This window comes from Chiroxiphia lanceolata, chromosome 22 (genome assembly GCF_009829145.1).
Source record: "Chiroxiphia lanceolata isolate bChiLan1 chromosome 22, bChiLan1.pri, whole genome shotgun sequence".
In the NCBI taxonomy this organism is placed as follows: domain Eukaryota; kingdom Metazoa; phylum Chordata; class Aves; order Passeriformes; family Pipridae; genus Chiroxiphia; species Chiroxiphia lanceolata.
This window is the reverse complement of record NC_045658.1, coordinates 6,240,721-6,253,842: the sequence shown is the minus strand read 5'-3', so window position 1 is coordinate 6,253,842 and position 13,122 is coordinate 6,240,721. Positions and strand designations below refer to the sequence as shown.

At 53.7% G+C, this 13,122-nt stretch overlaps 2 protein-coding genes across 6 annotated transcripts in view; both read left to right on the top strand.

The window, feature by feature from the left end:
* Positions 1–5,359, top strand: part of CFAP74 (cilia and flagella associated protein 74) — a 44,095-nt gene extending 38,736 nt beyond the window's left edge. For all 3 annotated transcript variants that reach the window (XM_032709284.1, XM_032709286.1, XM_032709285.1), the window contains 7 exons: positions 3–155; positions 480–609; positions 1,133–1,287; positions 2,053–2,191; positions 2,969–3,096; positions 3,470–3,604; positions 4,797–5,359. In XM_032709284.1, coding sequence (XP_032565175.1) covers positions 3–155; positions 480–609; positions 1,133–1,287; positions 2,053–2,191; positions 2,969–3,096; positions 3,470–3,604; positions 4,797–4,910 — 954 coding nt within the window. In that variant the 3' untranslated portion in view covers positions 4,911–5,359. The remainder of the gene's footprint in view (positions 1–2; positions 156–479; positions 610–1,132; positions 1,288–2,052; positions 2,192–2,968; positions 3,097–3,469; positions 3,605–4,796) is intronic.
* Positions 5,360–7,904: 2,545 nt separating this feature from the next.
* On the top strand, positions 7,905–12,842 carry TMEM52 (transmembrane protein 52). 3 transcript variants are annotated; one of them, XM_032709293.1, is made up of 4 exons: positions 7,905–8,036; positions 8,733–8,871; positions 10,099–10,268; positions 10,872–12,842. In XM_032709293.1, exons 2-4 carry the CDS (start codon positions 8,849–8,851, stop codon positions 11,180–11,182), a joined length of 504 nt encoding a protein of 167 aa, XP_032565184.1. In that variant the 5' UTR covers positions 7,905–8,036; positions 8,733–8,848; the 3' UTR covers positions 11,183–12,842. The 3 variants fall into 3 exon arrangements, with proteins under 3 accessions (XP_032565184.1, XP_032565181.1, XP_032565183.1); XM_032709290.1 differs by having other exon boundaries at positions 8,733–8,880; XM_032709292.1 differs by having other exon boundaries at positions 7,914–8,036; positions 8,765–8,880.
* The last annotated feature ends 280 nt before the right edge of the window (positions 12,843–13,122 follow it).

Here is a 13,122-nt window from a genome sequence, read left to right as displayed (position 1 = left end):
AGTTCTGTGAGACCCTGGACATCAGGGTGGCCAATTCCACCCTCAGCCTGAGCCTGTCTGGGCACGGGGTGGTGCCAGGCACTGTCTGCTCTGTGGAAGGAGTGCTGGACATGGGATATGTCATGGCTGGGGAACAGGTGACTTCCACATTCCAGGTGAGTCCCTCTGTGCCAAACTGGGAAGCACGTCAGGAACAGGGAGGAAGTGGACATGAATTGTCTCCTCTCAGATTTTGTCCAAGTCTGGCAATGACCAAAGGCATTGATGGAAGACACTTCAGAGGAGCCTGGTCCTGCTGGGGGTGGGGTTGGTGTGACACGTTTTGGGCAGCACTGATGTGTGTCCTCAGTGGCACTGGGGGACACAGAGCTGCAGCAATGCAGCAACATCAGTTCAGCCAGTTTGCCAGCTATGGACCCTCCAGGCCTGAGAATCCATCTCCTTGATGCCAATGCTGCTGTGTGAATGGATGTCCCCAGGTGCAGAACACTTCCAGCCTGGCCCTGCCCTACTGCACCCAGCTGGACTCGCTGTCACCCACCCGGGACAGGGACCGGCAGAACATCCCGGCCTTCCTCAGCTCCTCTGGGCAGAGAACAGAGTTTGTTGGTAACTTGGGTCTTTCTTTCCTCTTTTCCCTTTGCTGAAGACACAGGCAGTGTAAAGCAGCACTGCTCTGTCCTGGTGGATCTGCCCCTGTCAGACCTGGGGCATCACAGCATTGAAATTAAAGACCTCATTTTGCTCCCCAGCAGGAGCTGTACTGATTCATTCAGTATGGGCAGCTGTAAATTTATGCAGCCTCAGCAAATACCCACAAGGAAGGGGATATTGAATAAACCCACACAGTAATTGCCTATTACAGATTATACTTAGGGATGTCCATCTCTGTGAAAACACGTCAGAATATAGGAAGGATTTGATGATGCTGCTTCAGTTCCTCTGGAGGTGAATTTATCAAACTGATGGATGGAGTTATCTGGTGTTTCTAACACCCTGTTTTGCTGCAAAGCCATGTATCTGCTCTTATGTATTCGCTGTTCCAACAAAAATTAAATGGGTTTAAAATTTATGAAGAAGTAAGATGGAGCTGTCCTCCTGTCTTATCTGTACCCTCATTTTTGTTTACCAGGAGCACAGAACTACAGTGGCTTAAGTGTGTTCAGTGTCTTTCCAACAGAGGGGGAAATCGAGGCTGGGAAGAGCCAGGAGTTTGTTGTTACCTTCAGTCCTGACCATGAGAGTCTGTACTACTCCGACCGCCTCCGGGTTGTGCTCTTTGGCAAGGTGAGACCTCTGGGTTATGGGAGCAAAGTCTGAATGTTCCTGACCTGGTGTAGGGAGGGGAGGGCGGGTCTGGGGCCCACTGACCCTTCTCAGGTTTGGTTATTCAGTCACTCATTGACAACAACAGCAACTTGGGGTTTGGCCCCGTCCCCTCCCCACTGCAGTGGGGGATGAGCTCCGGGCACAGCTCCGGGCACAGCTCTGGGCACAGCTCCGAGCAGGTCCCTGCAGGACGGTCCATGGCAGGGGCAGGCAGAGCTGGCAGGGCTGGCAGGTGCAGGGAGCCCCAGGGAGCCCCAGGGAGCGGCCGGAGCGGCGGCCAGGGCCGAGGGTCCATCCGCGGAGCAGCCCGGGATGCACCTCCGGAGGGGCAGGTGGAGGCACCGCGGGCACCCGAGCCCTGCCAGGACACGGGGGCCAACAGCGAGGGCAGAGTGACCACTAATGCCCGGCAGCAGCACTGCAGACAGGGCAGGGCTGGCAGGGACTGCTCCTCTCTGCGGGCTTTGTGTCTCCAGAGACCTTGGGCATTGTCACAGAGAAGTTTTGCCCTGTTTGGTGGCGTTTGTATAAAGAGTTTGTGCAGCCCCTCCTGGGGCACAGTGCCCAGAGTGGGCAGGGCAGGGCTCCTGCCCTGGGGATCCTCTTGGCCTGGATCATTCCATAGGAGGGGTGCCAAGATTTCCATGCCCCTGATGCTGCTGTGGCATGGAGCTGTCACTCCACTGAGCTGGCACCTGCATCCCAAGCTCTGTGTCCCCCCAGCAAACAGCCCACGAGATCCCCCTGCGGGGAGCGGCGCGGGAACACCCCATGTTTGTGGAGGGGGGGCTTCCCCTGGACGTGCCCGTGGAGTCCTTGGCTGTAACATCGTCTGTGGCATCACAGGAAGCACTGGGAGCAGGTAAAGTGCCACCACTGACACCTTGTCACAGAGCAGGGAGTGATGAGACATGGGAATGCTCCCATTCCTTTAAGAAAAAGGCAATTAGAAGACAATTTTCCCAGAATCAGAACAAGTGAGCATTTTGGTACAGCCTGTGTTTGTAACACACACAAAAATGCAGGAAACTTTCTCTTAAGGAAAGGTCTCTCTTCATTTTAATGCAGTTGTATCTTAATGATGATCGTCCACCTCTGCAACTTACTTGCAAAAAAGGATTATAATGTAACACTGCTACAAAGTTATTAAGATGTGTTTGCTCTCTGCGGTTCTCTGGTGTGTATTAAGTGTCTAGAAAATTATTTCATGTATAACCAGATATCCTGGACTCTCCCATTCATCCTGTTACAAAACAGACACACTTTCAGGGGTTTGAAGTGATCCTTCCTTGACTTCTGTGGACAGATCTGTGTCCAGGGTCAGGGTGTGAGCAACCCCTGACTCCTGAGGTAAAAATAAGTCAAAGCACATGCACACTTATGGAATATGGTACACAGAGTGTGTGCCATGGGCTGGAAAACCAGCGTGGAACTTGATAAACAAGCAACAACTGCAGCTTGCAATTGCAAATTATGCAAAACCTCCTTTTCCTGAACTCCTACCTGGCTCTGTCAGAAGGATCTCCCTGTCAGTGCCAGCTCAGGAGTTTGCCACAACACCACTTGTTTTAAACCCATCCTGGTGCAATTTCTGCTCGTTCTGAGCTGAAATGGCTCAGGTTTGACTGTCTCTGTTCAGAGCCACAGGAGCCAGTGAGGTCCCTTCTCCTGCTGCTGGAATCCGTGGATGGAGGGGGCCCTGCAGAGCCAGCCAGGGCAGAGCTGAGGGTGGGGGCTGTGGACACACCTCTGCTGGCAGCCAAGAAGGTGAGGGAGAGGAAACCTGCAGGTTTATGCTGTGGGCAATACTGGCAGGGTACAGGTGGCTGCTGCTGCCTTCTGTCCAAAACTTACTCTGTAAATGACAAAACGCAACTTTCAGGGTTTGTGATAAACTTTACACCATGAAAGCATCCGTGGTTGAAAAGATTCTTTTTGGGGGGCAGATATAGGAGGAATAAGTCAGCAACATAATTAATGCAGCACTTTGCTTCCCTAATAATGAAAGACAGAATTTGAGCCCAGAATTAGATTTTGTGACAGTATTTTGTGACAACCACGAACGAGGTGGATCCTCGGGGTTTCGAGGGGCAGGAGCAGTTCGGCAAAGGGCAGTGCAGGATGTGCTGTGTGTTCCCAGGCCGTGGAGTTCAGCCTGGACTCGCTCCCGGAGCTGGAGCGGGCGGGGATCGCTGTGGAGGAGCCCCGGGGAGCGCTGGAGCGCGGGCAGGAGCGGAGCGTCCGCGTGTCATGGGCGCCACCTGCAGAGCTCAGGGTGAGTGACAGCCACGGGGACACGGGGGGACACGGGGACACCCTGGGGGACACAGGGACATCCTGGGGGACACACACAGGGATATCCTGGGGGACACACACAGGGACACCCTGGGGGACACACACAGGGACATCCTGGGGGACACACACAGGGACATCCTGGGGGACACACACAGGGATATCCTGGGGGACACACACAGGGACATCCTGGGGGACACACACAGGGACATCCTGGGGGACACACACAGGGACATCCTGGGGGACACACACAGGGACATCCTGGGGGACACACACAGGGACATCCTGGGGGACACACACAGGGACATCCTGGGACACACACAGGGACATCCTGGGACACACACAGGGACACCCTGGGGGACACACACACAGGGACACCCTGGGGGGACACAGGGCCACCCTTTGTGGGATAACTCCTTCCAGGCCACTGTCACAGAGCACCGAGAGCCAAAGTGCTGCTGCTGTTTTGGGACAGCTCCGAGTCCCTGAGTGACCCCGAGAGGGAACTGCTGCATCCCCCTGGCACAGCTGGGTTTCCATGGGTCACTCTGCAACACTGCTCACATTTCTCTGGGCTGCCTTTCCTTTGGCACATTCCTGGAAGTCAGTGGGGCCTTTTGATTTCCCACTTTAGCAGCCCCAGTTCCCTGGCTGTTCCTGCCTTTTTGTATCCCAGAGCCTGGTCTGAGGTCCCAACATCTCCACAGGGCCGTGACTGCCCCTTCTGATTCACCTCCCGGGGCACCCATGGGGACTGGAAGAGCTGAGTGGGATGTGTGGGATGGCAGGATGAGCAGCTTGTTCCAAAATTAGGCGATTGCTGGTGTCACATGCACAGAGGGGCTCTGGGGTTCCTGGCAGGGGTGACAGGTTGACACTGTGCCTCTTGGTAAGCCCTGGCTCTTACACAAGCTGCAGCACTCACTGGGGGCTGACAGGACTCGTTTCCTGCCCAGTGCTCTGCTCTTGCTGTGACAGTGTCACAGTCAGGGGCACTCTGGGGACAGAGGCCCAGTCACTGCCAGACCCCCCCTGCCTGCACGAGCCGTGCTGGGAACAGCAGAGCCACCACAGGGGGAGGGAGGAAACCTGTGCCCAGGGCTGGTACCACACAGCCTGACCCACTCCCCTGCTCTGGGACAGAAACCAGGGGGGGTTTCTGTGGTTTCTTGTAGGTCAGTGACCCTCCCCTGGTGACAGCCCTGCTGACCCTGAAGGGGGACATCACGGAGTGTTACCGAGTCCTGTTCATGGCTCGAGTTGTGTCTGCCTGTGCTCCCACCCCCTGAGGGCTCCCTGCCCACGGAGAGGAAGATGGAGGCTGATATTGCTGGGAATTCACTGGATCTCTGGGGAAACGTGGGGACATCGGGGATTGTTGCAAGTACCTGAGGGGAGCAGGGAGGCAGGAGGGAAGGGACATGTAATATTTCTGCTCTGTTTCCCCCAGAGTTCTCCATAAACTCTGGTGCCACCAGTGTCATTTTCCAGCTGGCTCTGGGACAATAATCTGGTGGTAGAAGAAGGAATTAATGAGGGGCCCAAGTAGCTACACCTGCTGTTAATCCCAGTGTCTCCCAAAGGTGGGCATTCCACCAGGAGGAGTGCTTGGTTTACATCCACATGGGTGAGTTTCAAACAAGGTCTCTTTTTCCAATTTCAGATGCTTTTTATAGGATTTGGAAAATCCTTGACTTTTTCTCTTTTAAGACCAGAATAAAGTTTCATATCCAAGGCTCCTCCAGCCCATCTGGGCAGTCACTCTTACAGTGCCCTGTGCAACCTGCCTGCTGAGATGTGGTTGGGGGAGCAGTGCCTGTGCTGCTCCCTGGGTGTGATCAGACATCCTTGCCCTACATCCTGGCTGTCCAGGAACTCTGGGTTTCTGTGTTTGCTTTTCTCTGAATTCTAAGAGGAGATCGCTGCCTCTCTCCAGGGAGGGCCCTGCAGGTGTAACTTGTGTCAGGAAGCAGCAGCTGGTTCAGGGAAAAGTGCAGAGGCAGCCCAGGGTGGGGAGTGGAGGGAGCGGGGAGTCAGCACTGGAAACATGGATAATCTTTGACATCTTGTGTCAGCTCTGTCCTGAGTCACTGTAAAGCTGTGACAAAGTTCCCTCCCCCCACTCCGAGGGTGTGTTGCCCTTTGCCCCCTGTGGCTGTTAAATCACCGGTCTGGGTGAGGCAATCCCAGAATGGAAACCCTGTTTGTAAATATTCCTGTGGGGGTGCAGGAGCAGCAGCAAAGCCACTGTCACGAGAAATACTCCAACTGGTCTTCCCCCTGTGACAGAGGAAGCTTGTGTGAGTGATGAGGGGGTTCCTTGTTTTTCCAGCCAGTTGTTCGATCCATTGAGACCTGTTCCCATTTAATAATGGATCGAGTGGCCGTGGAGTCACTTAACTCTTCAGTCTAAAGACTGCAGATGCTGCAGCATCAGGGAGGGGAGGGGCAGGAGCTGGGGGTGGCAGTGCCAGCCAGAGACAGCTCTGCCCTCGCTGGAGCCCTGGCACAGCTGGGCTGGAGGTGGGGACAATGGATTTTGTGTGCTGGTTCTCCCACAGCCGGAGAAGGGCCAGTAAATCCCACTCCATCACGGAAAACTGCTGCACGTGGAGCTGCCCGGGGGACAGGGACCCGGGAGAGGGGAGTTCCCAGAGAGCAAGGGAGGGCACAGCGGGTGGGAGTCAAAGGGTTATTCCAGGCACATAATTTGGATCCTTTGGAAGCAGACAATTGGCTGGGATGGCTGGTGACTGGAAACAATTCCCCTCATAGTTCAGACAGACGAGCTGGACCAGAAGTGGTGGGTTTGTAGGTGATTCCATGATTCCAGAGCTGGGAGCACTGGTGTGTTCTCTGGGTAGGGATCAGTGCCAGCTCCCAGCAGGAGCTCAGCACAGCAGCCACGGTCTTCCTGCAAGTTCAGCTCTTGAACAGGCCCAGGATCCTGTTCCATTCTGTGCTTCCAAAGCAGGTTATCACAGTCAGAGCACTTCAGGCATTAAAACCACCAGGAGATTCTAAACGTGCCACTGGGTCCATCTTACAGGACCCCGGTAGGGATGGAGCCCTTGTGAGGACAACATGGAAAGTGTGACCTCAGGAATATGTCTACATTTCCTAGAAGCTTAAGTTTTCTGCACTTGTGATCATTCTGCTTTCAGACTGAGTTTTTGCAACTGTGATCACTCCTGGGTCACTGGACACAAGACTTGTGTTTTCCCATTTGGATCTAAAATCATAAACTGCATCCCGTGCTGATGCAGCTCTGGTTTAATAAGCAATTCACATCCATGGATGGTCTTTATAATCCTTAAAAGGCAAACCCAGCTCATTTCTGACGCAGAAAGTAAAAGAATAAGCACCAGTGTCACACACATATGAATAATTCATGGTCTGCTTCTCCAGAAGTGACTTCAGCAATTGCTTCACACGTATGAGCACAGGTTTTCCTGGGTGAGCAACAGCCCCGTGACCCTGAGCAGCCCTGGAGGAAAACACTGGGCTCAGTCTGCCCTGTGCCACTGCTGGGCCTGGAATCACTGCTGGGCCTGGAATCACTGCTGGGCCTGGAATCACTGCTGGGCCTGGACTCCCTGCCATTGGGCCTTACAGAGCAAAAGCAGGGAATACCACCTGGTGCTTCCCTGGCATTGTGTCCCTGGGTGCTCCCATGGTGTGGGTCCCCGGTGGTGTGGTGGGATGGCAGAGAACATCAAATGAAAGGCTCATGGGTGGAGATCAGGAATTTGTACATGTGAAATGTAGTTAAATTAGTTTGGAGCAAACTGACCTTCAGAGAGCAGTGGTACCTTCTCAGTTCTGTTTCATGTGTTTTAACGAGACTGTTTTTAAGCCGGGAAATGCTCTGCTTTTCCAGACGGTTGTTTCGGACTCACATTTCTCATGCCAGGTTTCCCGTTCCTTTATTTCTCCTTACACAGAGCAGGCACAGGGTGAGTTATCCCCAAACTGCTCCAGGGAGATCTCTGAAAGCCGAGCTCTGTCCCTCCGTATCCCCACCCCTGGGAATGGGGCAGGGATTGGGGCTGGGGCAGGGATTGGGGCAGGGATTTGGGCTGGGAATGGGGCAGGGGGCGGTCCTGGTCCTGGTCCTGCCCCTGCCCCGCCCGGCCCTCCCCACCCGCTGATGCCGATGCCGGTTATTTATTCCGATGTGCCCCCGGCTCCTCGCGGGTTTGGTGTCTCCTTTCAGCCCAGCTCGTGTCCTTGAGGACGCGGCTGTCGCTGTCCCGGCTCAGCCCCGGAGCGCGGACACTGAAGCGCGGACCCTGCTCAGCAGAGGGATCAGTGCTCGGGGTGCTCCTCCTCCGGCCGGGGCTGCTCCCGGCCCGGCTCCCGCCCTTCCCGGGCATCGCTCTGCTCTTCTGGGAGAAGTGCGAGAGCTCTGACCGGTGAGTAACCCACTGCCCGACCCTCTCCCACCGGGATCCAGGGACGTGACCAGGTCAGAGTGGTGACCTGCTGATGGCCACTCCTTACAGCTGCATTTGGATCTCTCAGATGCTCAGCAGCTCACAAATTTGACTTGGCTGCCCTTGCTCTGTAGACTGAGGTGAATGATCCTCTCCCAAAACGACTCTGAAAGTGTCAACTTGTGAACTCCAGATCCTCCCCCGTGGCCAAAACCTTTGTTCTGGTGCCTGAAATCCATGGCAGGAGGTTCAGGACGTACAGTGTGGCAGCTGTGCTGCTCAAGTGTGACACAAACTGTTCTCCTCTTGTACTGTAACAGAGCTGAAAACATCTCTGGCTGCACCGGAGCTGGGGAAAAGTAACTTTGACACAGCATTGTCTGGGCTGGCAGTGTCAGGCAGGTCTGTGCCACGAGGCACCTCCTCTCAGCTACCTTCAAACAACACTCTGATCTGGTTTTTGGGAATCCTGCACGTGTCTGTCTTTCTCCCAAGAAGAGTAAAGCACCACTTGGTAAAAACATTTGTTGGCTCAGAAGCCAATTTGTACAGAGGGATTGTCCGAATGTTCTCAGCTGGAGTAATTTTACAGCTACAAAGAACAGTTCTCTGAAAGTAAACCTAAAGGGGTTTTGCTCCATACTCTTACTGACTGCTTTCCCTTTTCCACCTCAGAAATCCTGGGAATTGTATTCCCTGTCACACAGGCGTTGTTTGACTGGAGCTACTGACCCCCCTGGAACTACTGACCCCCTGGCTCGTGTGCCTTCCCTCCCAGATGCCCTGGGATCATGTCTGACTGGACCAGCCTGTGGTACGTCTGGTGAGTTGGTCACTGAGCTCGCTGACCCGCAGCCATCGGGAGCTGTTTGGAGCAGCACTTGCAGCAGGGGAGTGGAAACACTTCTCGGGGTGGGATGGAGGGAAGGGCTTCTCCTGTTTTCTGGGAGCTGCCAGAGGAGTGGATTAGCTGAGCCCAGGGCAGATAGGGTGTCAGGCCCAGCGTTCGTGCAGGGCTGTGTCATCTTTCCTTTCTGAGAGCACTACAGTTGGACTGCAGGGCTCCTTGTTGTTCCTAAATAGCCAGAGCTTGGCTGGCTCTGGGCTGTTTGCACAGCACAGACTTGTTGGGTCTTGGCATTGCCCCGGGCACCATCCTGGGCTCGAGGTGCCACCTCAGTGCTGGGTTTGCTCTCTGAACTCACACCTGGGAACTGTTGGAGTGACTGAAAGGGGGAAATAAAGATCAGCAGGGGAAGAAGCTCTGGTCACAAGTGGCTTCATCTCTTGCCTAACACGAGCATTACAGACATTCAAACATCATTTTACAGTTTGCATTCTGTCCATACATTAACTTAGGTGGCAGCACACAGAGTGACTTGGGGACTTTTACCCGTCCTTCAGTCTGGACTCATTTTGGTTGATACTCTGCTTTCTTAGCACATGCTGATACACAGAACTGTTTAAAAAGACACAGTTATGCAGAAGAGCTTGAGAAGGCTTCTAAAAACCTCCATGGGAAGAGTGGGTTTGTTTGGGAAACTGGGGGACAGGAAGGTGGAGTTTCAGAGCAGAGGAGGACCCAAAACACTGGGACATCACCCTGGGGACACTGCAGATTGTTAAAGAACTCTGCAGCCTTAAACAATGGCTACAGGTAGAACTGCGTTTTCAAGGCATAAATATAACTTAATATAATATAATTTCTGTGCTCCTTTATAAATGTGGGCCCCAGACTTGTGAAAGTTTGTGCTTGTATTTCGCTCCAAGCACAAACCCTCTGTTCCTGTGGGAAGCAGAGCCATTCCCACTGCCAGAACAACCCAAAGGTGTGGCATCCACGAGCCAGGACGGATTATCCCCATGGGCAGCAGTGCTTCAACTTGGCATTCAGGGTCTGGGATCCAACTTTCTAACTCGGGATCCAGGGCCCATTGGGAACTAAACCCGGGAGGCTGGGCCTGCCTTGCAGCCGTTCAGGGGGATCCCCTCAGCTCCGGGGCAGTGAGGCACAGCCCTGCAGTGACGCTGCTCCCCGCAGGCTGATCCTGCTCACGGTGTTCCTGCTCCTGCTCTGCGGGCTCTCAGCGAGCTGCGTCAGGTTCTGCTGCCGCAGGAAGAGGCTCCCGGCGGAGACGTTCCCTCGGCACCCCTGTGAGCTGGCAGGGATCGGCATCGACAGCGACAGCACCGCCCACAGCACCGTCACCTGTGAGTACCCGGGGATCCCCCATGTGCCTGCAATCCTGAGCCCGGCCCCTGCAACAACAGGAGCTTCCCAGGGCACTCCCAGAACAACTTCCAGCCCCACAGGGTGGGCAGGAGATGCAGGGAGGTCACCAGGGTGACACAGGGAGTGGGTGCAGGAGACGAGGATGTGATGCTTCAGAGATTAGAATGAAGTCCATGGTGGGTTAACCTCTTACAAGACCTCTCCCCCACCTGTTCTTCTCCCCATTCCCTCATTTTTTCCTGAGGGACTATTCCAGCCGAAGTTCTCTCTGCTGTGAGGGTTCCCAGCTGTTCCTGTCCCAACCCAGCTGAGCCCCCTGTGTTCCCCTGTGCTGGGTCAGGTGTCTCACAGCAGTCACTGGCACTGGGATGCAGAGATGTTCCTCTCCTGGCTGCTTCCTTTGGGGGAATGCACAGCCTCCACCAGGGGGGATTCTCTCCTGACAGCTTAAATGCACAGTGATGTGTCTGACACCACAAAAACGAGCCCATAATATCTTGGAGAAAAGCAGGATCAGCCCGTTATTTATCAGTGCTCCTCGCAGGTGTTTTATTTCTATTTTCCATTCTTTTCCTTCCCAGCATACAGCTCATGGCAGTACCCTCCAAGTGTGCAGATCCCTGCAGTGTTTGTGGACATGGATAAGAACACTGTGTCCCCCCCAGCCTACAGTGTCTATGCACTGGACTTGCCACCCTCCTATGACGAAGCCGTGCAGATGGGGAAGCAGGGGGCTGAGGTGGCCTGGAAACTCAGGGACATCCCTGAGCAGGGGACACCAGGGGGGCTGAGCCCCAGCCAGGACCCACCTGACACAGTGACCAGAGATCCAGCAACACAGGCAAATTCAGAGACTTCAGGAGGTGCCACAAAAGAACAGCCACAGATGTGACTCACTTCAGATGGGGAGTACAGGAAGGGAAGGACTGTAAGAATCGAAGAGGACATGAAGAGTTTGGGTTTATAAGTAGGTTGTGGTGGGAAGATGTTTCCTCTCGTGCCCTTGCAATGATCTGTCAGAAGAAATGTTTTCTGTGACTTCTGTAATCCCCTGGTAAAGCTGCTTCAAGGATATGAAACGAGGTAAAAGGGCAGCAGTTTAAAAATGCCTGTAGAAGTGGGACGTGAATGCTTGTTCATCTCCTGATAAAAAAAATACTCCTTGTGTCCAGCAATAAGAAAGGTCTGGAGAATTCTGCCACCTTGGGAATACACACTCAGAACAGCACAAGCAGGAAGCTGTTGTTCCAGAACAGAAGTTTCCCAAGCTGGAGCTGAAGGGGGAATCCCCACAAGTCCCACTGAACAGCCTCTGCAGCTTCTCTTCTTTTGAGAACATCAACTGTCCAGAAAACTGCTGAGCACAAACTGCTGCATAAAGGCTCCTGTTCCTCCTGAGCCTGGAGATGCCAAGCAGGGACAGGAGAGTGTGTGGAGGGAAATGCCTTCCTTGTGCTTCCCAACTACAGACAAAGAGGCAGAGGAGAAAAGACACTACCTGGTGGTTGTTGGTCAGGAGACCCAAAGGGATTGTTGTTGAGGTTTTGTAAATCTTTAAATTCCTGTCTTTGAGAAGAGCTGCCTTGTGGGGGGGATCCTTTCACTATTTGTTTTCTCCAGATGAAATGCAAGTTAGTCACAAAGAGGCACTTGCACACATGGTTCAGTGTCACCCATAAGCATTTCAAAGATGCCTTTATCCTTTGTTATCTGCTCAGGTGTCAGGGTCTCAGTCAGCACAGGACAGAAAATCCCTGATTCCTGCCAGCTTTCCCCAGTTCAGGATATGGATGAGCTCAGGAAGGAGCAGGGTGGCACAAAACAGCCAGAATAAGCTGTGGGTACAAATCCCACCGTACAGGCTGAGCAACAGCCCAAAGAAGTTACTCCTAGGGATGGTCCTTTGGGAAGTACTGACAGAAGGATACCTGCTGGGCATCATTTTAAACCTGGGAGCTTGGAGCTGGTTACAGCAGTCACAGCCCAGGTAAAAACAAGGGCTGTGAGAGGCTGTTTTTAAATGCCAGCTCCTTCCCTTGCCTGCCCTTCCCTATTCCAAGTGGTAGGAATTCTGCCCACTCCTGAGTAGAGATTTATTGATTCCACTTTAGCAAGGTGCTAACTTGGCTGCCTTTAAGAACACGAGCAATGCCCAGGGTGGCTCCTTGCTCTGGGATTCTCTGTGGGATGGGAGCAGGAAGGAAAGCCTGAGCATTGGTGCTGTTCATGACTGGAGCACAAACCCCAGTGTCTGCCATTAACCAGCAGTAGAAGTGGTGGGCACAAAAGCCTGCACAGCTTTTAGAAGCCTGTTATTCTCTGCCAACCATTTCTGCAAGAACTGCTCTGGAAATGAGCACTGATGATTTAAGACTGAAGGTCTCTGCCAGCCACGCTGGTGTGTGTGAGCTGCCCGTGGCTCCCCGGGGAAGGGTCAGCTCTATATTTAACTTGCATGTCCCTTACTACGAGGGCTGATTGGTGTAACAAATCTGCTTCTCTTGTGTCTCCTCTCTGTCATTCTTAATTATATTTCTCCTGTTTTATTCTTTCTCCTGTCTTCTTTTCCTGTGTCAAGATGGAGACTGGGCATGACCCAGGGGAACTGTCTGGGTGTCTCTGGCTGGGAGGGCAACACATGCCCAGCCCTGGGTGTCTGCAGGGCACAAATACGGCAGATGTGTTTCTATTTGTGGAACTTTTCCACCAGGATAATACTCAGGAACAAAGCCTCTGCCTTTCCAGAGCAGGAATATGTGTTGGAGGGAAATGGCTGAGCTCACCCACAAACGGAACGTGAAAGCAGGCAGAGGGAGCCGCAGTGACTGACAC

Coding starts and splice junctions, on each gene's coding strand:
- TMEM52 (XM_032709290.1), top strand. CDS start 8,849: ATGTCTGACTGGACCAGCCTGTGGTACGTCTG. Junction 8,881..10,098: donor ACCAGCCTGTGGTACGTCTG/GTGAGTTGGTCA, acceptor TGCTCCCCGCAG/GCTGATCCTGCTCACGGTGT. Junction 10,269..10,871: donor CGCCCACAGCACCGTCACCT/GTGAGTACCCGG, acceptor TTTCCTTCCCAG/CATACAGCTCATGGCAGTAC.